General features: G+C 45.6%; 1 protein-coding gene across 3 annotated transcripts in view; it reads left to right on the top strand.

Annotated features, from left to right (window-relative positions):
- The window catches only part of arap3 (ArfGAP with RhoGAP domain, ankyrin repeat and PH domain 3), a 54854-nt gene extending 34101 nt beyond the window's left edge, over positions 1 to 20753 (top strand). For all 3 annotated transcript variants that reach the window (XM_041989586.1, XM_041989584.1, XM_041989585.1), the window contains 26 exons: positions 216 to 400; positions 1386 to 1492; positions 3301 to 3500; positions 3732 to 3817; positions 4059 to 4241; positions 4317 to 4458; positions 4906 to 5010; positions 5914 to 6067; positions 6153 to 6255; positions 9543 to 9741; positions 9858 to 9921; positions 10117 to 10280; positions 10831 to 11043; positions 11216 to 11321; positions 11390 to 11537; positions 11611 to 11679; positions 12757 to 12831; positions 12907 to 13024; positions 13113 to 13241; positions 13897 to 14033; positions 14105 to 14187; positions 18290 to 18325; positions 18448 to 18511; positions 18589 to 18726; positions 19715 to 19753; positions 19873 to 20753. In XM_041989586.1, the coding sequence (XP_041845520.1) occupies positions 216 to 400; positions 1386 to 1492; positions 3301 to 3500; positions 3732 to 3817; positions 4059 to 4241; positions 4317 to 4458; positions 4906 to 5010; positions 5914 to 6067; positions 6153 to 6255; positions 9543 to 9741; positions 9858 to 9921; positions 10117 to 10280; positions 10831 to 11043; positions 11216 to 11321; positions 11390 to 11537; positions 11611 to 11679; positions 12757 to 12831; positions 12907 to 13024; positions 13113 to 13241; positions 13897 to 14033; positions 14105 to 14187; positions 18290 to 18325; positions 18448 to 18511; positions 18589 to 18726; positions 19715 to 19753; positions 19873 to 20352 (3527 nt within the window). In that variant the 3' untranslated portion in view covers positions 20353 to 20753. The remainder of the gene's footprint in view (positions 1 to 215; positions 401 to 1385; positions 1493 to 3300; positions 3501 to 3731; positions 3818 to 4058; positions 4242 to 4316; positions 4459 to 4905; positions 5011 to 5913; positions 6068 to 6152; positions 6256 to 9542; positions 9742 to 9857; positions 9922 to 10116; positions 10281 to 10830; positions 11044 to 11215; positions 11322 to 11389; positions 11538 to 11610; positions 11680 to 12756; positions 12832 to 12906; positions 13025 to 13112; positions 13242 to 13896; positions 14034 to 14104; positions 14188 to 18289; positions 18326 to 18447; positions 18512 to 18588; positions 18727 to 19714; positions 19754 to 19872) is intronic.
- Positions 20754 to 25223: the final 4470 nt, after the last annotated feature.

Raw genomic sequence — 25223 nt, 5'->3', positions numbered from 1 at the left:
GAGAGCCGGAAAAATGGAAAATACTCCAGTTTTAATTCAAACTGCTGAGTCCAGTTAACCTGACACACACACACACACACATCTTAAAGTCAGGCTCAATCCGCTGTTTCTTTAAACACCATAAAAAGGACAAATATGAAACACAGTGAGTGATGCTGCTGTTGGTGTTGCCATGACGACAGCATAACTGGCCTGTGCTGTGTTCCGTGTGTCAGTGCTGAAGCGGCGCTGGTTGTCCACGCTGCAGGAACACGTCCGGGATCAGCTGGTCTTCGGGCGGCGCCGTTTCGGGCCTGGGTCTCACTGCCAGAAACACGGTGTCCTCGAACTCAAAGGAACCAAGTCTAAAGTGTACGCCGCCATCAACACAGACCAGATCTGGCTCTACAAGAGCGAACAGGTGAGAGTTGACAGGTGAACTCGGTCCATGAAAACGGTCTAACCAAGTCTCACTTAAATTCAGCCAAAAAGCCTTTATGACCTTTTTTAGTTGTAATAAACTTGGCAAGAGCAGAACTTGTAAGATTATTAATGTTATGAGACTATATGTCTTTCTTAGTAACTCAATCTTAAATTTTACATTATATTTTACATGGATATTAAGTTAAATGATCTCACTGTTTGAGATCATTTTTCAATCCAACACACCCAATTTTAGCTGTAAAAACTTGTTTCAAGACCTCCCAGAACAACTCACACACTCTAGACTTTAGACAAGTGAGAATTATCTTAAAACAAGTTGTAAAATTCTCGTTTCAAGTCCCTTTTTAAGCGAAAAGAACCCTGAAAAGCAGCCGGTTAAAGCTTCTTTTCTGAAAGTAAGAACAAGTAAACATGAATTCGGGAAGCAGGGCAGTGCTCCCAGATTAGTTGTTAGACGTGGTTCGAAAGTTAGGGGTTCAATTCCCATGTCATCCTGATCAATGGGGCCCTTTTTGACTAAAATGCCTTATGAGTCTTTGGTGGTGCTCGGAGAGGTTGCTGGCGCTGCCTCTTCAGTACGTGGAGGTTGAAGCAGAGCTTAAAAAAAGACTCTTAATAACAAGAAGGAAACAACACTGAAGAAAAGCCTCAGCTGGCTGGTTCTGAGGGGGTTTGCTAAATAAAGGACATGAAAAGAGTCTTTCACAACTTGTGTTAAGTTGTTTCACACTTATCTAGATATTCTTATTTCTGGAGGTCTTATCAAGTGTATTTATCTTACTGCACTGGCAGATTATTTCACTTGATTATAGTCTGAATTTCAGTTATTAATCATTATGGGAGCTCGTTTTTGTGTTCTACTGAAGAAATGAACTGATACAGAAACCAAGAAACAGGATGAAAGACCTTGTCCAGCTGATCCGTTTCAGATGGTGGACTTCCTCATGCGTGTCTGTCTGCAGTGTTTCCGTAACGGAATCGGCATCACAGTGATCGAAGCTCGAGGAGCAACAATCCGAGACGGAAAACACAGAAGCTTTGACCTCATCACTCCGTACAAAACCTTCAGGTAGGGTCTCCGTTCGACTGCCAGGGCTGCATCCCGTTCCGCTCGCTGTAGGTGGAGAACGGGATGATCCAAGCTACAGTCAAACATAAATGTTTTCTGGTTCAGTTCCATTCATCTCCAGATCCACAGCACCACTGAGTTTACTGCTGCTACCCAAGTCCTGCTCAGTTGTTAATAAAGTGATTAGATTTGATTATTGGTCAGAAAACATCCATACTAATCTACACTGAGGCTGATTGGATGGCGTGGCTCCGCCTCCTTTGATAGCAGAGATTTTTCTCCAGATCAGAATATCTTCCAGCGACATGGAGAACGTCTCTGTTTCTGGTCATAATCAACAAGTTTTTGTCTTTCATCTCAGTCAGTAAAAAGTACCATCTGAGCTTCCAGTTTAAAAACTCTTCCTGTTTTCTCTAGACTCAGCATTACTGCTGTGTTGGTGTGTGTGATTGGCTAACCACGACACTTCTCAGCTTATCATCATCCCTGAGGTGATGGTCAGTTTTAGTGTAGTAACACACGATACAACAACAGTAATGATAACAGTTGTGTAACCATGGAAACGGTAATTAGTTAGATTATCCGTTACTGAAAAAAATAACTTTGCTAGTAGCTAACATAACATGCACTATAGATGAATGGATGGGTGGGTGGGTGGGTGGATGGATGGATGGGTAGGTGGATGGATGGATGATGGATGGGTGGGTGGGTGGATTGATGGATGGATGGATGGATGGATGATGGATGGGTGGGTGGGTGGGTGGGTGGATGGATGGATGATTGATAGATGGATGGATGATGGATAGATGGGTGGATGGGTGGGTGGATGGATGGATGGATGATTGATAGATGGATGGATGATGGATAGATGGGTGGGTGGATGGATGGATGCATGGATGATTGATAGATGGATGGATGATGGATAGATGGGTGGGTGGATGGATGGATGCATGGATGATTGATAGATGGATGGATGATGGATAGATGGGTGGATGGGTGGGTGGATGGATGGATGATTGATAGATGGATGGATGATGGATAGATGGGTGGATGGATGGATGGATGGATGATTGATAGATGGATGGATGATGGATAGATGGGTGGATGGGTGGATGGATGGATGGATGGATGATTGATAGATGGATGGATGATGGATAGATGGGTGGATGGGTGGATGGATGGATGATTGATAGATGGATGGATGATTGATAGATGGATGGATGATGGATAGATGGGTGGGTGGGTGGATGGATGGATGGATGATGGATGGATGGGTGGGTGGGTGGGTGGATGGATGGATGATTGATAGATGGATGGATGATGGATAGATGGGTGGATGGGTGGGTGGATGGATGGATGGGTGGGTGGATGATGGCTGGATGGATGGGGTTGGATGATGGATGGATGGATGGGTGGGTGGATGAACGAACGGACGGATGAGTGTGATCCCTGCGGAGCGCTCAGCCATGGCATGTGGGTTCCGAGTTTTCTCTCCAGCATGTCCCCCCACAGCTGTCTGTTTTACCCTGTTACACCAAATTTTACTAGTTAGAGCAAACAGAAGGTTGAGGTTGCTGAACACTGTGCAGTTCCCCTGTTCTACCGCTAGATTTTTTGCCTACACGGTAAGAATTGTGCTTCAGTTTACACATCTTCCTATGTGTAAGTACAAGATGATGAATCTCAAACTTGGAGTGGATTGTTGGTTCAGTCAGAGAGACTCCGATGCCTGGAATTGGGGGATTTGTGTCTTTAAAATGCCGTTTCCACAGCAACTTTAACCATAGATGTCTGCTTCGCTTCATCAGCTTCACAGCTGAGTCGGACCGGGAGAAGCGTGACTGGATGGAAGCACTGCAGGAGGCAATAGCAGAGACTCTGTCGGATTACGAGGTAGCCGAGAAGATCTGGTCCAACCGATCCAACAGGATGTGTGCTGACTGCAAGGCCCTGAACCCGGACTGGGCCTCCATCAATCTGTGCGTGGTCATTTGCAAGAACTGTGCAGGTAGGTGATGTTCAGGTGCACCATCAGATAAGTTTGTTAATCTCACCAGAACTTTTATACAAACCATATAACATGATTTCATGTCAGGAACATACACCTGTACGAGTGTGTGAAATCATCCAGGTGTGTGTGTCACTTGAGGTCTAGACTCTGATGGTTTCCATGGATTACATCTCACCAGCAAACAGGAACTCTGTGCATCATAAACAGTGTGTATGTGTGTGTGTCCAGGGCAGCACAGAGGTCTGGGGACGATGGTTTCTAAAGTTCAGAGTCTGAAACTCGACACCAGCGTGTGGAGCAATGAAATCGTCCAGGTGGGACCAGAACCAACACCTGTATCCATCCATACCTGCCTCCACCCTTCAATGCATCCATCCATCCATCCATATGAAAGTAACACATCCTGACTGAATAATCAGTGGTCCGGGGGGGCGGAGCCTTTACATGAATTCATCCCTTACCTGGAAGCTTGCTCTGGTTGTACTCAGCATGAAGCTGTAAGAGAAGGCGGAGCTGCTGCTTCACTTTGTTTGTTTGTTTATTTGTTTGGGTCAGCTGTTCATCATGCTGGGGAACGACCGGGCCAACGATTTCTGGGCGGCCCGTCTCTCTCTGTCCGAGGAGTTGGACTGCGACGCGTCACCTGAGCAGAGGAGGGAGTTCATCACCCAGAAGTACAGAGATGGACGCTTCCGGCTGGTCCACCCGGGGTTCAGCAGCCAGGAGGAGCTGCTCCGGGTCCGTAACACACACACAATCACACACAGAGACACATGTCTGTACCTGTCAATCAGCTGACTGTGTCTCCAACAGGTCCTCTGCTCCGCCGTCTCCGAGCAGACTCTCCTAAAAACTGTCACTCAGATCTTCTCTGAGGCGGAGACAGCTCGTCTCGCCAGCGAATCACACAGCTGCCTGCAAAATACGGAGCTGCTGGGTCGCTGCCCCACATCAGGTTAGAACCGTCCCGTTCTGTCCCACATCTGGTTCTGTCCCACATCAAGTTAGAACCGTCCCATTCTGTCCCACATCTGGTTCTGTCCCACTTCAAGTTAGAACTGTCCTGCTCTGTCCAACATCTGGTTCTGTCCCACATCAGGTTAAACTGTCCTGCTCTGTCCCACATCTGGTTCTGTCCCACATCAGGTTAGAACTGTCCTGTTCTGTCCTTCAAAACCTAAACTCTGCTGGGGTTTGCTGCTAAATCTAACATATTAAGATAAAAGTTGTTTTGTCTCTGAGGTTCTGGTGCTGAAAGGGTTCCGGGCTGGTACCAGCTGACTCCAGCTCAGGTTCTGTAGGGAGGTTGTTTTTACCGAGAACACCTGAATGTGTCATCTGACGTGTTCATCTCTCTCTTTTCTGATGTTAGCTTAACACTTCCTGGTTGTGTTTTGTCCAGACCCCAGTGTGTACGATGAGATCATGCAGCCTGTTCTTCACTCTGGTTTCCTCTACAAGTCCAGCTCCACCAGCAGAGGAACACTGTCCAGGAAAACCCGAGAAGGTAGGAGGAGGAGGGTCAGAAGGACTCCGTCTTTTCTGGGCCTTCAGAGCACAAAGAGCTGATGTAAACGGTCCACATTTCACTTAACAGCTTCAACAGTCCTGATCTAGAATCCTGATCCTGAGAAAGTTCTCATCCACAGTCCTATTTAAAGTTCAGAATCCTGGTCTAGAGCACGGAGGCAGTGCTTAAGTCTTCATCTCTACTTTGTTGTAATCTTTTAAAGTGATCCTGATCAGTAGTTGTCCATCTTTCCGAAGGTTTTTCAAAGTTTTTCTTTGGACATTTTCTGTTTTTTATCACATTGTCAGTCAAGTCCATGACCACATTCCTGATCTGGAACATGATAGCGGCTCTAGAACAAAGTCACTGATCAGGAAGATAGTCACAGATGAGGAACGTGATCAGGAATATGGTCACGGATCTGGCATTTGGTCATGGATCTGGGATTTGGTCACGGATCTGGGATTTGGTCACGGATCAGGCATTTGGTCGCGGATCAGGCATTTGGTCATGGATCAGGGATTTGGTCACGGATCTGGGATTTGGTCACGGATCTGGGATTTGGTCACGGATCAGGCATTTGGTCGCGGATCAGGCATTTGGTCATGGATCAGGGATTTGGTCACGGATCAGCTGAGGTCATTTGTAGTTCTCAGTCCAGGAGGTTCTGTGGTGTCAGACAGCAGGGTTCTGGTTCAGGAACATGATGGAGCTGCTCAGTTGGTCGGACCCTTTGAAAGGCTGCAGGTGAAAATGAGGATGCTGAGGAGTTAATTGTCTTCTTCATCAGATCTTTCAAAGACTTAACTGTAAAAGTCCAGAATCAGACCCGAGTGTTGTCATGGTTACTTGGTAAACGCAGGTGTAGAACCTGAACCTGTCTTCTACTCTTGTTCTCAGACTTCCAGAAGTTCTGGTGCTCCGTGGATCAGTCCCTGCTCCTCTACGAGTCAGATCGGTCATCGGAATCCTGCATGCAGATCAGCGTCAAAGACATCGTGTGTGTGGGAGTCAGCCGACCCGACTCGTCCAGGAACCACGGGTTCATTGACAGGTCCTTCGTCCTGGTTCTAACTTGAAGATTTTTGGGTCAGATGGTGGTTCTGTTACTCTGACAGTCCGGTTCTTTCTGTCTGCAGGTTCCGCTACACCTTCGAGTTGTATCTGACTTCGGAAAAACTTTATCAGTTTGGTTTGGAAACAGCTGACGCTCTGCACAACTGGACCAGAGCCATCGGAACGGTAGGAATTCACACAGGTCTCAGTTCTGGTTCTGTGTGACCCGGTAGAGTCCACGGTTCTATGGGGTGTGATGGAGAGGCCTCCCGGCCTGTTCCTCAGACCACACTGTGCCGTCTTTTGCCTTCTGTGTGGGCCCAGTGTGTTTTCTGGTGGCAGTGAAGGCTCCTCATCTGGAGGGTGTTCATACTTTTAAAAAACTCGGTCGAGGTTAGAAATTTACACAGATATAAGTTGAATTATAATGTATGCCTCCTCTGTACTGATTTAGGATTGTTTTCGTCTTTTCCTAAAATGTAACTGCCATAATCAGGAAGTGAAAATAGGATTTGGGAAATCTCACCAGAAGAAATTTAAGAGTCTGAACTCGGCTGAAGGTCTATGTCTTCTCCATCTGAGTCGCAAGAGCTGACGTGGTTCAGGATCTCGTCCAAACCCTGCTGAGTCTGTAGATGTTCGCCGTCTTCCTTTCTAAGTTGACGGTCGTACAGCATAAAGTTCTATTATGTGCTGTGAGCGAGCTATTTACCCACCTCGATACCAAGTGTAGTCATCTGTTCACGCCCACCCGTCCACCACTCCACGCCCAGTAAACCTGCTTTTACATTTTCCATCTATCTTTATATCTGTTTTTATTTCTTAATTTTTATTTTTGTTGTTTTAACCAGGATTGTCTGTGTTTCTCAGCAATGGGTAGATGAAGGTAAACTTTATTTAGGCTACTCAAAAAATTTCATAATAGAAAAAACGCTGGATTTTTGTCATGTCATTCCACATGTCTTCAGACTTTAGGCAGCACCAGAAATATGTACACAGTATACACTCTAACCTGCACAGTATACATTCTAACCTGTACGGTATACATTCTAACCTGTACAGTAGACACTCTAACCTGTACAGTATACATTCTAACCTGTACAGTATACATTCTAACCTGTACGGTATACACTCTAACCTGCACAGTATACATTCTAACCTGTACGGTATACACACTAACCTGCACAGTATACACTCTAACCTGCACAGTATACACTCTAACCTGTACAGTATACACTCTAACCTGTACGGTATACACACTAACCTGCACAGTATACACTCTAACCTGTACGGTATACACACTAACCTGTACAGTATACACTCTAACCTGTACAGTAGACACTCTAACCTGCACAGTATACATTCTAACCTGTACGGTATACACACTAACCTGTACAGTATACATTCTAACCTGTACGGTATACACACTAACCTGCACAGTATACATTCTAACCTGTACGGTATACACACTAACCTGTACAGTATACATTCTAACCTGTACGGTATACACACTAACCTGCACAGTATACATTCTAACCTGTACGGTATACACACTAACCTGCACAGTATACATTCTAACCTGTACGGTATACACACTAACCTGTACAGTATACATTCTAACCTGTACGGTATACACACTAACCTGTACAGTATACATTCTAACCTGTACGGTATACACTCTAACCTGCACAGTATACACTCTTACCTGCACAGTATACATTCTAACCTGCACAGTATACACTCTAACCTGCACAGTATACATTCTAACCTGCACGGTATACACTGTAACCTGCACAGTATACATTCTAACCTGCACAGTATACATTCTAACCTGCACAGTATACACTCTAACCTGCACAGTATACATTCTAACCTGCACGGTATACACTGTAACCTGCACAGTATACATTCTAACCTGTACGGTATACACTGTAACCTGCACAGTATACATTCTAACCTGTACGGTATACACACTAACCTGTACGGTATACACTCTAACCTGCACAGTATACACTCTAACCTGCACAGTATACATTCTAACCTGCACAGTATACACTCTAACCTGCACAGTATACATTCTAACCTGCACGGTATACACTGTAACCTGCACAGTATACATTCTAACCTGTACGGTATACACACTAACCTGTACAGTATACATTCTAACCTGTACGGTATACACACTAACCTGCACAGTATACACTCTAACCTGTACAGTATACACTCTAACCTGTACGGTATACATTCTAACCTGTATGGTATACACTCTAACCTGCACAGTATACATTCTAACCTGTACGGTATACACACTAACCTGTACAGTATACATTCTAACCTGTACGGTATACACACTAACCTGCACAGTATACACTCTAACCTGTACAGTATACACTCTAACCTGTACGGTATACATTCTAACCTGCACAGTATACATTCTAACCTGCACAGTATACACTCTAACCTGCACAGTATACATTCTAACCTGCACGGTATACACACTAACCTGTACAGTATACATTCTAACCTGTACGGTATACACACTAACCTGTACAGTATACATTCTAACCTGTACAGTATACACACTAACCTGTACAGTATACACTCTAACCTGTACAGTCTACACTCTAACCTGTACAGTCTACACTCTAACCTGTACAGTATACACTCTAACCTGCAGACTATGTGGTAAAAAAGACGTAACGCCTGTTGACTGTTTAGCCATTATTTTGTACAAAATAATAATAAACTTGCCTATGCTGTTTTCAACAATAACACAATGGGAGTGTTGAACAAAATTAGTTTTGGATACACTTTTCTGTTTCCACAAAAGTAAAAAGAAATCTCTCATTTTAAATCAGGCTATGTGTACAATATTACGATGTGAATGTGAACCATTATACACAAGAACAATGACAAATAAAGGGTAGGTGAAAAATGTGAGATATGGTCAAAAGCTCATAGGCTATGGTGACTGAAACAATACAGTGTGTTTTGAAAGCCCCGTCCAGAAAAGCTCTTAGTACACATCTGAGACTTCCAGGCTCTTATCAAGCACCCCCCTCCCCCCTGATCTGAGCATGTCCACGTCTGTGAACTGCTAGTCTGGCAGGTAATGGCTGCATTTACAAATGAAAGGTGGCTGACTGTAGGCCGTTGAGTTGTTAATTCCAAAGCACACCGCCTTTTGGCTGCCTTCTGGGCATGGTAGCAGGAGTAAGAAAACTCTGGGTTTTCTAATGTTAAGCCTGACATCAGAGAGATTTTAATCTTCAGGGCAGAAAAACTAAATCAGAGGATCGAACTTCATTAAAATACTTCAGAGGTAAAAACAAAGTTCCATTTGTTCTGATCTTTTTTATGTATCAGAAAGTAAGCAGAACCAGAACCTTCTCTTTGTAAATGTTTATTTAAACATTGTCTGGTTAACAGCGGATGTCTGAACATCCTTCCTCCTGTCTGTCGTTGGTTGCCAGGCTGCGACCCCGATCAGCTGTCACTGCCTGCTGACCCGGGAGTTTGAGCGGGTCGGGCTCCTGCGGTACCGGGCCATGCTGGACCCTCAGCAGTGGAAAGAAGCTTACTTTGTCCTGCAGAAGTCCAACCTCTTCATCTGCCCCCGGAACGACGGAGCCGCTGAGGACATCATCAACCTGAACCGCCTGCAGGAACTGAGTCAGTGTCCATGTCCTGGGCCCGGTTCTGATCCAGGTCCCGGTCCCGGTCTGCAGATATGTGTGAATAAAGGGTTGTGTCTGAATGATCCATGCTGCTGTATGTTTGTGTTGAAGGTATCACCTCAGAGGGCGAGAACCAGGAGAAGAAAGACATCCTGGTTCTGGTGGAGAAGGGAAGGTGAGAGGGTGCTGCTGGAGGATAATCTTCATCTTCATCTCCACCTTCATTTCCATCTCTGTCTTCATCCTCATCTTCATCTCCATCTTCATTTCCCCCCTTATCTCCAACTCCGTCTTCTTTATCGTTTCTATCTTCGTCTCCATCTTCATCTTCGTCTCCACCGTTATCATCATCTTCATGGTGTGCTTTCAGGACACTCCACCTTCAGGGTGTTGGCCGGACAGACTTCTCTCTGTGGTTCTCGGACATCCAGCGAGCTGCCGGGGGAAAAGGGAACGCTCTGAGGGAGCAGCAGATGAGTAGGAATGACATTCCCATCATCGTGGACAGCTGCATCGCCTTCATCACGCAGTATGGTGAGGAAGAGGAGGGGTAATCTCTGGTGGGTTCATACATGTCAACATCACATCAACGCTCAGCAAAAACCCGGCAGGTCCACATACACACAGTCAGATCCAGGTCTCAGAGTTCTTGTCCCTCACTAACCATTACCAGAACTTTTAAGGTTCCCTGAGTTTCAGAGGTCCGGGAACCAACAACAACCAGACAATCCAAAACTGTGACACCTTTCAGTATTTGTCATTGGACTGAACTTTCCATGAACGGAGAGACTTCTGGAGTCACTTATCACCAATTCCACCAAAAAGCGCTTTCGAAAATGGTCCTGGTTGGTAGGCAGTACTTTAGAGAGTTCCTGGTACTTTGGAGGCTGGAACCTTTCAGCAGGTTCTATGTATTCCTGCTGGAGAGGAATGACTAGAACCAGAGTCTGAAGATCAGAGGACAATCAGAGGAGGGGCAGAAGATCAGATAGGAAGGCCGGACACACCTGAGACCTGCAGCTGGACCTTCTGTGGGTCAAAGTGAGTTTGGGTCTGCTGCTGTCACAGTTGTGTTTTTCTGCAGGTCTGGGCCACGAGGGGATCTACAGGAAGAATGGAGCCAAATCCAGGATCAGGCTGCTGATGGAAGAGTTCCGTAAAGATGCTCGAAATGTCAAACTGCGGATCGGAGACCACTTCATCGAGGACGTGACCGATGTTCTTAAGAGGTTCTTCAGAGAGATTGATGACCCAATCTTCATGGCCGACCTGCACCCCCTGTGGCAGGAGGCTGCCAGTGAGTCCACTTTACTTCAGAGCAGAACCTCTGCTGTCAGGGTTCAGGTCCAGATTCTGGACCTGTATGTTTGTTGGATGGGTTTGTGCATCTCCGTCAGGTTTAGTCCAATCAGCACGTCCCAGACGATTTTATCAGAACTGTTTCCTGAAACTTCTCTTTTCATGCCCAGAAATCCCTCAGAAGCGTCTAAGGTTGGACCGCTACAAAGAAATCATCCGGAGTCTTCCTCGTGTGAACCGGACCACTCTGGCTGCTCTCATCAGTCACCTGTACAGGTAAGCTCCGCCCCCAGAAATAGAACAATCTCTGTGAACCACGTTACGATTCCCTGTCTCTTTGTCAGGGTCCAGAAGTGCGCCGACCTGAACCAGATGTGCACCAAGAACCTGTCGCTGCTGTTTGCTCCGAGCCTGTTCCAGACTGACGGGAAAGGGGAGCATGAGGTGAAGATCGTAGAGGATCTGATAGACAACTACCTGTATGTCTTCGAGGTGAGTAAACTGAGCGCACCTGAGATGTTCTTTTACTGACTGAACAACCTGCTCACCTGTGACGCTGTTTCAGATCGACGAGGAGCATCAGACTCAGATCGAGCTGGAAGTCAGCCTCATCACCTCCTGGAAGGACACGCAGGTATCAGCAGATCCAAACCCCAAATCAGAGTCCCAGTCCTGGGATCCAAACCCAGTCCCAAATCAGGGTCCAACAGGTTAACCTGTGGAAACGTCTGTTTGCTGCAACACTTTTTTTCTTTTTACCTTCGCCAAGGTGGACGTCATGTTTTCGGCAGCGTCTGTCTCACTGTCTGTCTCTCTGTCTGTCTCACTGTCTGTCTCTCTGTCTGTCTCTTTGTCTGTCTCTCTGTCTGTCTCTTTGTCTGTCTCTCTGTCTGTCTCACTGTCTGTCTCTCTGTCTGTCTCTTTGTCTGTCTCTCTGTCTGTCTCTTTGTCTGTCTCTCTGTCTGTCTCACTGTCTGTCTCTCTGTCTGTCTCACTGTCTGTCTCTCTGTCTGTCTGTCTGTCTCACTGTCTGTCTCTCTGTCTGTCTCTTTGTCTGTCTCTCTGTCTCACTGTCTCTTTGTCTGTCTCTCTGTCTGTCTCACTGTCTGTCTCTCTGTCTGTCTCTTTGTCTGTCTCTCTGTCTGTCTCACTGTCTGTCTCTCTGTCTGTCTCTCTGTCTGTCTCTCTGTCTGTCTCTTTGTCTGTCTCTCTGTCTGTCTCTCTGTCTGTCTCTTTGTCTGTCTCTCTGTCTGTCTCTTTGTCTGTCTCTCTGTCTGTCTCTCTGTCTGTCTCTTTGTCTGTCTCTCTGTCTGTCTCTTTGTCTGTCTCTTTGTCTGTCTCTCTGTCTGTCTCTCTGTCTGTCTCTTTGTCTGTCTCTCTGTCTGTCTCTCTGTCTGTCTCTTTGTCTGTCTCTCTGTCTGTCTCTTTGTCTGTCTCTCTGTCTGTCTCTCTGTTAGCAACATAACTCAAAATGTTATGGACGGGTTTTGATGAATTTCAGAAAACCTCCGAAATGGAATAAAGGAAGTGATTAGATTTTGGGGGTGATCCGGATCACCGTCTGAATCCAGGAATTTTTTTCAACACTAGAACCACCAACATTCCATACCCCTTAGAACCGTGAGATGTTCTAATGATCATGTCGATCAGTTATGGATTTGTAATGAGGATCAATAATGGGTTTGCATTAAGTGCGGGTTTCTGTGTGCAGCTGTCTCAGGCCGGTGATCTGATCATCGAAGTCTACTTGGAGATGAAGATCCCTGACTGCTGCATCACCCTGAAGGTACGTCTGACCATCAACACTGATACTTGCCCAGGTGTGACCCAGGTGTGACCTGTGTGGCCTCTGACTCTGCAGGTGTCTCCCACCATGTGTGCTGAGGAGCTGACCAATCAGGTTCTGTACATGAGGAACGTCCCGGCTGGAGACAAAGATGTGTGGATGACGTTTGAGGCCATCGAAGACGGACAGCTAGGTGAGCGAGCTCTGCCACACCTGTCTTCTCCTCTTTCTAATGATGATTCTAGATGGAACAGCTGACGGGTTTGTTCTTGGTGTCTCAGAGCGTCCGCTACACCCCAAAGAGAAAGTCCTGGAGCAGGCACTGCAGTGGTGTAAACTGGCCGACCCGAGCTCTGCCTACCTGGTGGTGAAGAGGGTTCCTAAAGGAGAAGGCATCACCATCCTCACCTGTAGGTCACTCACCTGAACACTTATAGGCTGAACAATCACATAGTCCAGACTCTCATCAGTTCCAGCACTTTGTTACAGGTGGTGGTTCAGATCTTTGGTCTAGTTGTTGGTTCTAAGTCTTTGTTCCAGATGATGGTTCCAGATCTTTGGTCTAGATGTTTGGTTTGGTTCCAGATCATTGTTCCAGGTAATTGTTTCAGATGTTGGTTTTAGGTCTTTGTCTTTGGCTCAAGGCGTTTGCGCCATTAGGTTGGTTCTAGATCTTTGTTTTAGATGTTGGTTCCAGATCTTGTTCCAGATGTTTTTGGCCACATCCTCCCAGTGTCAGACCAAACATCCTGGTGAGGCTCTGCTGAATTCTGTCTGTGCCGTTTGCTTCATGGTGAGAATGATCATCCTGTAGAGTTTGTGAGGCTGAGAACCTCAGACCATGACACTTCCACCGCTGTGCTTCACAGCTTCTCTGAGTTGTCTGCCAGACAGCATTTATGTTGAATACATCAGAAGCACTGTAGCTCCTGACTATCCAGGTTTCAGATTAACCTGGATAACCTGGTTCTGACCTGCAGCCAGCCTTCAATCTGAAGGAGTGACCAGTGCCGGACTGAGAGGAGCATGACCACTTCAACTCCAACATTTCTGTCTGTCTTTCAGCTTATAAGAGCGAGATCATGAAGATTGGTCTGTTGAGGTGTCGAGAGGAGCCTCCGAAGCTCCTTCAGGGGACCAGATTTCAGGAGAGAACTTTCCAGATCCAAGACCACAAACTGCTACTGCTCAAAGACAAGAAGGTGAGCAGGGTACAGCATGAACCATAAAACCAGTGTCATCTCTCGGTCCTAACTAGTCTGTCTCTGCTCAGAGCATCAAACCAGAGAAGGAGTGGCCTCTGAAGTCCATGAAGCTCTACATCGGCATTCGCAGGAAACTCAAAGCTCCGACCAGGTGATGCTTCATACACGCCATGTTGATGTCACTGTGTCTGTTTCAGAGTTGAGTGATCGAAGCATAAAGAACTGTTTGACAGAAAGGAGAACCTGGTTCTCCCTGGTGCTAACCTGGTACTCCATCCTCACCTCCTACTGATCCACAAGTCCAAGCAGATGCAGTTTATGAAGATGCTGTAATTCTTAAATGAGTGCTTATGGACTGTATGTCTTCATCCAGCAACACATCTATAGTGTTGCAGGCTTCAGTTTAGGAGTATGAGGGTCTACAAGTCTGACGTGAAGGGTTAAATGCACAAGAAGAATGTGGCTTAAATTCACTATCTCCCCAGCTGTGCTGCGAGTCCCCCGTCTCTGAAATGTTTGTGCTTAAGCTTCAGAGTTTGCGTAGAAAGTGTGCACCTTCTACCATCAAGTTTGTTTTGATAAATCGTACCTTTGCGCAGAAAGTGACGTTCGCCACTTTCAGGCCCCATTTTGTGCAAATGCAACGTTTATAAATGAGGCCCCAGGTCTGTTGTTTTTTTTTTTTTTTTTTTACTTGTCCTGTCCAGCATCATAGCAGCAAAATGATAATCTGGTTGCTGTATTGTGCTGAACAAATTTGCTCTACCAAGGGGAGACCTATGGGTAAGGCTCCTCTTGATTATGTGATTAATTTATTTATTTATTTACTTTGAATCACGGAATCTATGTAATCTTGCTGGACCTGACCGGAGGGGACAGAAAAAGATGGAAAATAGCAAAAAAAGAGCAAAAGGGAAAGAAGAAAGGAGACAAAAAGATCACAGACAGAAGGAAACGACCCTTCAATCCACACCATCACCAGACAACAAGCTGTTACACCTGTACATGAACACACCAGAAAACTTCCTACAACTTTTACAAAAGCAGAAACACACACACAGAAAAAAACTAGCCATTAAGAGTTTTTAAATAATAACCAAATCAAAAAGACATAACAGCGACCAGATACTAACTCACAGGAAAAAAAATAAATAAATAAATAAATAAAAAATTTAATAATTATCGCTTAGTATTAAAACCCACTAGACAACTCAGTGACTGTGTCATGAGAAACAAGGAGTGATCAGTGATGAAGAGTGGTGAGTGAGATCATGCAAATGCGTACTCGCCTCCACGGAGGCCAGAGGCAGACCAGGGCCAGAGGCCCGGGCCCTCAGCAGCAGCCCCAACCCCTGCCACCCCACCACAAAGACGACTCCAGCCCCACCCGAAGGGCGGCAGAGGAGAGCCCCAGCAAGAGTCCCCCACGGTCCCGGGGCACAGGCCCCAGTGGGCCAAGATCACCACCCAGGGCAGCCCGAGCGAAGGGCCCAGGGCCCCAGGAGCCCAGAGGCGACCGCCCCACCCTCCAAAGGCAGAGGGCCCGCAACATGCCTAGGAGGACCAGGCCCCACCAGACAGCCACCCGGCGTAGGTCAGCACACACCCCGATGTTCCAGCCGCACACCCCGGGAACCAGGGTGCTATCGGCCCCCTCCCCCCACTCCCCACCTACTTCAATCTGCACCCCATATAACCCCACACTCACACCCTCCCCCGCGCCGCACCCACAATCACTCACCACCACACAGTCACGCCACACACAACCCACCCACCATGCCCCGTGGGGGACACCCCAGGCAGACCAGCGGACAGCGAGCCCCAAGCACCCCCCCTTGATCCAACCCCCACAGAGCCAGCAGCCCACCAGCGCAGCCACCCCGGGACCCGGCCCCGGGGCAACCTCCCCCTCCCCCCCGCCCGCCCCCAGCCACACACAGGGGGAGCAGGGGTGTAAGAGGTCCCCAATACCCTCTCCCTCCCCGCTCCTGACTGTTTATGTAGTGTGTGTTGTGTGCAATTAAAATTGAGGGGCAGTGACTGCAATAAGCCGCGAGCCGGGCCACCTAAGTGGCCCCGCCCGCCATGCACCGCATGCCATGCCCCCCAGGTGTTGTTTGTGTGTTGTGTTTCTTGTGTTTTGGTGTCTCGGTGCAATTAAAACTGAGAGGCGAGTCGCCATGGGGTGCATCCAAGGAGACCACTGAATGGTCTCCTCCGTTCCACCCCGCATGGCTCCATGCCTCCCAACGCCCCAGGTCTGTTGTTTACTTATCACACACTCATTTATTTATCTGGACCCTTCTATTGTTCCTGGCTAATTAGTCCTTTTGTAAAAATGCCATGGCTCCCCAGAGCCTTTCTTTACCACTTCAACCACACCTGGCTTTTTTTCACTGTCCATTTTAAACTTATTTAAGAACAAGCTTGTTAGTCCTGGACCGCTCGATAAGTATGGACGATCTGGGAGGAGCAAAGTCCCTCAGACTTAGACACCTGTACCTGACATAGAGACAACTGCTTCTTTTATTATCAATAATACTGTTAATATTTTCTAATTTTAACTTTTTCACTGAGAGTATTCCCAAACCTCCCTGTTTGCAACTCCAGCATTGATTGTAATATCCAGGAAATTTAAAATCCATATGCCTCCTTCATCTGCCTGCATTGTGTAACAGCACTGATCTTTAACTTAAACTGACAAATACTCCGTCCCTCCCCTCTGGACAATGTCTTTCATTTACTTAATTTGTAAAAACGTGTAGATGAACATGGAAATTTATTCATATTTGTAAACATGCTCCTAAGATTTCTTAACTTGAGCTAAAATCAATCTGAACCCAGAGAGAACTTTAACTAAAACAGCAGTTTGTAGCCTTTTTATTTTTTATTTATTCATTTTTTTCTGAATGTGGAGGGGAGAGCCAAAATGCTCCACATTAGCTCTGGGGTCACCAACTCCGGACCTCTTGGACTGTGTTTACCTGCAGTAACCTGATTAAAACTAATAGGTCATTGGGGCTTCCTAATGGTGCAGATTTTGAATACAACCTGCTGGAAACCATCTGGTATGAATCAGGTGTGTTGCAGCAGGGAAACATCTAAAGCCGCCAGGATAATGGCCCAACAGGTTTTGGATCACTGACCTTGTACTTCAGAAAAATCTTAGTTAAAAAAAATTGAAATAAATCTTTGTGATAAATACAGAAAATATAAATATCAAACATTTTAAAATTGAAATTAAAGGCTTAATATTTTATTTTATTTAGATCCAACACTTACCGGCCAAAAAAATATTTCTAACAGTAACAGCTGTAACTTATTTTTCTAATAAACAGGCCGCGTAAAACCAGTTGTTTCCAGTGGGTCTGGTCTTAGTTTAATATTTTCCAGGGCGGTTCATGACAAAGTTATAGAAACATCTCACTGTGCTCAGTAAATGTCTCGTTCTTCTCTGAACACATCCATTGGAGCCAATCTGATGAACATGAGTTCACGTTATTTTAGTGTGACGGCAGGAACAAGCTAACGTTTACACAGCTGTGGCGCTAAGCTAGTTGCTAACATAGATGCTAACATTAAGCTTTCATATTATAGTGACCAACCTCTCCAGGAGTGTTTTTTTGGCAGCAGATGATGGTGGACGTAGTGGATCCAGCATCCTGTATTTTTATACCACAGATGTAGCAGTTTTCTGTCCTTTTTTATTTGTTAAGTTTTTACACCCAAGTGTTATAAGAAAAGGTGCTGCAGCAACAGGTGTGCTCCCTGGAACTGCCATTGTCTTTGTCATCTGTGCGTGTGGAAGCATCTGACTTCGTGTGACGTTACGTCAGTGTTGTGTCTGAGGAAATGAATCCCATCCAGCCGACAGAAGGTCAGACAGAGAGCAGATCTGGAAGAAAACTTCCAGACTCAGACTCACATCGCCATCTCCGGTTGGGTCAGGATCTTTGGACCATGGAGACAGTTTCTCTTTTCAAAGAGGGCCATCCTCCAGCAGCTAGCCCTGGAGAGTCCACAGAACCAGCAGGTCTGGAATCAGGGACTCCACCACTTTCTGGTTCTATCAGCAAATGGCGGACTCCTCCCTTTTACTTGGTTCACCGTCTGTAGTCAGATCTTTGTGTTGGAAAGAGACCTCAGACCTCTTGGTAGGTCTATGTGCAGAGACCAGTTTATCTGCAGAGGTCAAAGGTCAGGGGTGAGTCAGGTGATCAAGCTCACTGAGATGTTTGTGTGTCATCCTCCAGGTGGGGATTCACTGTGATGTCAGAGAAACATCAGCTGTAAGTATCGCCTATCAGGTACATTTCATCACTCGCATTCAGAAACAGGTGCATCATTATCATCATCAAAGGACAGAGGACCTGAACAGACCAGACAGCGACAGGTGTCTTTCTCTTCTCAGGTACCTGTGCTGCACCTGCGAGGCTGAGCTCTGGGACTGGGTCACCGGCTTCCTGAAAGCTCAGGTAAGTCCACCTGTCCACCTGCTGTCTGATCCAGGATCAGAGTTCTGTGTCCGCTCACTGTCACATTTCCTTTTTAGAACGATGACCCTGGTCCTCCAGTGCTGCGCCGCCACTCATCCTCCGACATCTCCAAGCAGAAGTTCGGAACGATGCCGCTCGTCCCAATCCGAGGAAACGAAAGCAACAGCAGCATGTTGTCAGCCAATCAGACGCTGGTCAGAGACGCCGAGTCACACCGAGTCCACACATCACACAGCATCATCACGTCACACACATTCCACATGTCACACACAGTCCATGTCACACCAAGTCCACTATCCACATGTTAGACCAAGTCCACACATCACACCAAGTGCACGCGAGTACACATATCACATCAAGTGCCAAAGACACACAGTGCACGTTACACTGATTACACACGTCACACTAAGTTTACACAAATCCACGTATCACACCAAGTCCACACATCACACCGAGTCCACCTGAGTCCACACAGAGTTCACACGAGTCCAAGCATCATACTGAATCCACACATAGGAGTCCACACTTCACACTTTGTCCACACATCATATCAAGTGCACGTCACACCAAGTCCACACAAGTCCACACATCATTTCAAGTGCATGTCACACCAAGTCCACACAAGTCCACACATCATTTCAAGTGCATGTCACACCAAGTCCACACAAGTCCACACATCATTTCAAGTGCATGTCACACCAAGTCCACACGTCACACCGAGTGCACGCGAGTCCACATATCACATCAAGTGCCAAAGACACACAGTGCACGTTACACTGATTACACACGCCACACCAAGTTTACACAAATCCACGTGTCACACCAAGTCCACATGTTACACCGAGTTCACACAGCACTCCAAATCCCACATCATACCATGTCCCCGAGTCCACACGTCATTCCATGTCCACCCAAGTCCACTCGTCACACTAAGCTCACGTGTCACACCACTTCAAGTCTTATATCTCAAACCAAGACTTAATGTCACACTGGGTCCACACATCCGCAGGACAAATATGTCTCACATTTAGATGTTTGACCTTCTGCTCCTCCAGAAAACCAAAGGCGTTTCCATGAAAAGTGTTTTGTGATTTAAAAGAGTTTGAAAGACATAGAAGTGACAGTTTGTCCCACATGTCCACTGCAGAAACTCAACACATATTGTCTTTGTCTTCTCTGCAGAGGAAGTTACATGACAGAAGGACATTGTCCATGTACTTTGTGAGTATCTTCTTCTTCCTTAGTACAGTGTGTGTATCTGTCGACTTTATGTCTTTGGGAAGATGGTGGACTTGGTCTGGATCCTCCAGGACTGATGGGTTTTCTGTCTGTGTCTACAGCCCATGAAGGTTCAGCAGGACTCATTTGAGGAGCGTTCTGAGTCTCCAGATCTCCCAGAGCCACTCTACGAGGAGGTTGGAGACTTTGGTCTACAGGTTCTGAAATCTCTGGAGACCAGCTTCCTGTCCAGCAGCGCCGCAGAGACGCAGGAAGTCCTGGACCAACCACCACTTAGACTGGTTCTATCAGAAACTGGACAGCTGAACCCCATGATAGTCCCAGAGAAGGACCGGCCAGTTGGTGGCTCCGTGGAGACGCTGGAGCAGAGTAGTAGCAGCAGCAGTGGAGGAGCAGAAGGAGGAGGTGATGGAGCAGACAGCAGCTGCTTGGATTCAAAGGTCCTCCATCAGCCTGAAGGGAGGAGGAGGCAGCAGCTGCAGGGAGTCTGCACGCCATCACAGGAGCTGCTCCTGCAGGAGCTGTCGTCTGCCTTCACCAAGAAGACTGAGGAGGAGGAGGAGCAACCATATGATGTCTGACCGACACACCTGAGGAGGAGAACAAGTTAGAACGTGTCAAATTTGAACAGTCTGGTGGAGTTTATTCAGTCTTCATCATGTGGTTTTCAGAGTTTGGACTGGTTCCAGTATAAAAGCTACTGGTTGCGAGTGGAATGGATCAGAACTGTCCATGGGTCGGTGCAGAACCTTAAGTCAGAAAGTCTGAAGATAAAAACAGACTGTGGCCTGAGCCGGACTCTGATTGGTTGGATTTTATGTTGGTCTGAACGCGACAGGAAGTCTTTTTCAGATGTTGGACATCATGTGATTTATGTGCAGACTTTCCAACATGGCCGCTCATGTTTGTGGTGTTAATGACTACTGTTCTGTTCAGATATTCTGAGTGTCGAGACCCAATAAACCCGGATGAATAATGTGAATGAAGTGGCTGTAATGTTTAAGTTGTTTTTAGGGATGTCAAAAGCAACGTTAACTGCGGTAACTAAGCTATGTAATGAATTGTGTTACTCCATACAGCCGTCATTTCTCTGTTATGATGGCAGGACGTGGAGAGGTGAGATGGAAAAGGTGAGCCGGCGAGCTCTATGGATGGAGTTAAGCAACCCATAGACATTGCCTCAGTGGAAAATGAGGGCGTTTTAACTAGGGCCCGACCGATATGGATCTTTTCAGGCCGATTCTGATATTTGACAGAAAGAAATCTGATTACAGATTAATCGGGCAATTTAAAAAAAAAATTAACTTGATTTTTGGTTCATTAATGCTTACACCAACAAAAATATGAATTACAGGCAGAATATTTTACTGCTTCACAATATTTTGTCTTCATATGTTTAACTTTACAACGGAAGAATTTCCAAAAACATCCAACAAGGCTTTAAATAACTGGGAAATTCAATTATATAACCTTAAAAAATGTCAGTCTATAAATTAACTGTATAAACGAATGATGAATTAATTAAATATAGCTTGTTTTGTACTTCTTGCTAATGCATATTAGAAGTAGGTTAACGTGCAGGTAGAAAAATACATTTAAGGTGTTTGGCTTATATAGCAACATGAGTGAAGTTAAACTTTATTAATTCAGCCTTCTGATGGCCTTCGATGTTAAATTACATTTTCTTTACTCCAAAATTTTCTTTCCATGAAATATATCATGGCATGTATCATATATGAACCAAAATAAAAACCAGACATGCGTATGATCAGCCAATCAACGCCTATATTGGCCATTTTAAAAAGGGCCAATATTGGCCGATTAATCGGTCGGGCCCTGGTTTTAACATCCACTCTTTTCCCAGTGAGAGGCTTCCACACCTGCACTTTTCCTTTTTTTTTTTTTTTGTTATCTTGCACCAACATGGCCGCTCTAGAGGATCTCTGCTCATCTCTGTTTGTGCAGCAGCTGCTTCCTCCTCCTCCTCTCATGTTCCGTGAATCATGACGGCTGTTGATGATCAGCTGATCGGCTTTTCTCTCGTTGTGTTTATGGATCAGCTGAGGAGGAAACTAGCCGTTCATGGTTCACGCCGTCACATATTTACCCCAAAGTCTTGTTGGCAGGACCTTCTCTAACACAGTAGCTGCTGGTGGTAGACAGGGTTTATACTCAGCTATGCAGGGGCGGGTCTAGAAAAGTTCTGATGGGGGGCCAGGAGCCCTGACCAGGAAAGGGGGGCACAGATGAGACCTTTTTTGGGTCTAGAGTTTTTGAAACACTGAACTGATAATTACAGGTAAAGTGATCACTTCAGTGATAAAAGAACACTTTTTTTTATCCAGATCATCAGTTTTATCAGAGTTTCTTCATCAATGTCGGCTGTTTAACTTCAGTCGTCACATCTGCTGCTTTTAGGACAGAAATTATCACCATGGAGACGCTTGATGAGATGATGGTGTATGAATTCTGAATTATGATCTAGAACAGAGGTCCCCAACCCTGGTCCTCAAGGCCCAATATCCTGAAGATCTTAGATGTCTCCCTGCTGCAACACACCTGATTCAAATTAAATGGTTGTGTGACAAGCTCTGCACAAATCTGCTAATGAGCCATTCATTTGAATCAGGTGTGCTGCAACAGGGAGACATCGAAGACCTGCAGGATAGTGGGCCTTGAGGACCAGGGTTGGGGACCACTGATCTAGAACATGGTAGAGATGATGTAGAACAGGCATGTCAAACTGGTCCAGCAAAGGGCCGTGTGGCTGCAGGTTTTTGTTCCAACCAAGCAGCAGCACACCAGATTTGACTGATTCAATCAACTGATCTCAGTCTTCAGACAGCTGATTGGTCAAACTGTGTGCTCTTGGCTGGCTGGAACAAAAACCTGCAGCCACACGGCCCTTTGCTGGACCAGTTTGACATGCCTGATGTAGAACAACATATAGAAGTACATTACATGCTGCATTTACTGACCCTTGGACATCTGACGTTTACCCAAGAGAAGCTCAGTTAACAGTAAATATTTGTAGCATCGGCTCGTTCTGTTGATACGAAGCCGTAAACATAGGCAGATTTCAGGTATAGCTGCGATTAATCATGATTAATTAATATGAAAGCTGTGCTTAGTCCAATTAAAAATTTTATTTTTGACTGCCCTAGTTGTTTTCTGTTCATTCAAATATGGTCATTTTCTGTTAGAAAACCAGTCATGTCTGCTAATCAGCTGTTTTAGGTGGAGGTCAAAGGTCACAGGTAAATCTGCTGCTTCTTATTTGTCAGAGACACCTGGCTGTTCTGCAGGTGTTGTACCTGTAACATCTGAACCACCATCTGATGCTGTGGTGGAACACCAATCTTTTCACTCTGACGGATTCAGAACTTCTTGAGTCATTTTAAAGATGCAGTTTTTATTTAGTGTGAATTTTCTTTTTGATCCAAGTTTTTTTCTCAAACAGATTAAACTCAGACCCCACTGAGTCAGACGGGTTCAGCCATGTCACGGTGCAATATATTTCTTAATTTAACAAAACTCTAAAAAAAATCAAACATGTTTAACAGCATTGATCAGGGCAGCTGAGAGGATTTTTCTGGTTTTCCAACAGCAGACATGATTTCTAGAAACTTCCAGGTTCCTGAGGTGACAGCAGTCTGAGCATGCCCAGTTTGTACAACCAGGTTTCCTGTCCCGCAGACCAGTTTTACTCTGTCCAGGTTTCCTGTCCCGCAGACCAGTTTTACTCTGTCCAGGTTTCCTGTCCCGCAGACCAGTTTTACTCTGTCCAAAACAACCCAGAACTTTCTCTGCAGTTCCTCTGAATGATATCATGGGTTTTTACAGCACTGTCCAGGATCCGTTCTCAAACAGTCCAGGTTCATCTCAACCTGAGTTTTCCAGATCTGAGGAACCTGCAGGTCAGATGGACTGACACACATCTCCAGTCCCATCACCATGACAACTCTTATTGTTAAAGAAACTTGGGTTGTAGCAGCAAACTGGAGCAGAGCAGCACGGTGATCATCTGACCATCTAACATGAGCCAGAAAATAAGTCACTTACAGGAAGTTACTGCCCTCTAGTGGACAGAGATATAAAATATATCACATCCTTGTTTTTTAATAAAAAACTTTATTAGTACCTCAATGGGGAATTTGCTTTGTTGCAACAGTACAGGAGCAGAAAGCAGGAGCACACACACACACACAATAAGTAATAATATGTACAGTATATGGTTCGACGGTGAGTGTATATATATATATATATATATACATATATACATGGACAAGGACCTCCACCCGATCTACAAAGACCTCCACCTGGTCAAAAAGGCCTCACGCTAATATTTGTCACGAAGCTTAATGTCATGACTAACATGTTTATTCTTTCAACCTCACCTCTGAGCCTCCACCCTCTTCTCCTCCATCTCCTCCAGCTTCTCCTGCAGCTCTACTATCCGTCACCTGACAGAAATATATTGGTAGATGACATGAACAGTGGGACAGCCATCAATTCTGATGATACAGTTATAGAGGAAAAACTTCACAATCATTAGTTTGGACGTATAAAAATCACATTTGTATATATTGTATTTTCCCCTTTTTAATAATAATAATACATTTTATTTATCAGCACTTCCAATAAAAGAATACACTTTACAAGATTATTGTGATCTTTGTAAATGATGAGGAGGATCTTAAAGTAGATCTGCTGCTTTATGGAGGCAGTGAAGGTGTTGCAGGATGGGTGTAACACATTTCTCTGAGTAACTTACACTTTGACTTTTAAAGAAGTCTCCTATGTCCACTTTTCTTTTTTTAGACATCTTGGCTGCGCCTAATTACCAAACACACATACACACACAAGCACATGCGCACATGGACACAGATTCAAACATTAAGGAAACTTCTGATATTACAATCCTTCCAGCTGACGTGACCCTTTCTCATGTCATTGTGTTACTGTTGGTCTCCGGTGTGAGGAAGAGTGGTTTGTAGTCTTCATCCCATCAGAAGTTCAGCAGGAGACAGAACGTTGAAGTGGTGAAGCTCAACAACTTAACAAACCCAGCCCTGAGTTTCCGAACAGCTGTTTCACAATGTGAACTCCTGTCTCAGCAACCACCGGACTGAGGATGAAGAAGGCTTGAAGTAACGTGTTGAAAGTCATGATCAATAAAAAAGCTCTGGAGATCTTTGCAGCTGCTGTCACTTTTTCCACAAAGAAAAATGTTTGATTTATTCTTCATTTTTCCTGGTTTGTCTCTAACACGGAAAGATGTCAGAGGAAAAGTTTCAGGTGGACCTGATATTCAGTTTCCTGTGATTCATCCATGTTCCTCCCAGAGGAATGATTCATGAGTACAGCGCTGAATGTGGGTCATGTGACTGGTGACATGTATGCTCTAAATGACCTGGAAATGAAAGTCCAGGCACCCTGAACACACCAGTGT

Source organism: Melanotaenia boesemani, chromosome 7 (assembly GCF_017639745.1).
Source record: "Melanotaenia boesemani isolate fMelBoe1 chromosome 7, fMelBoe1.pri, whole genome shotgun sequence".
Taxonomy (NCBI): domain Eukaryota; kingdom Metazoa; phylum Chordata; class Actinopteri; order Atheriniformes; family Melanotaeniidae; genus Melanotaenia; species Melanotaenia boesemani.
The sequence above is the reverse complement of the archived record's forward strand: the minus strand, read 5'-3'. Positions and strand labels throughout refer to the sequence as shown.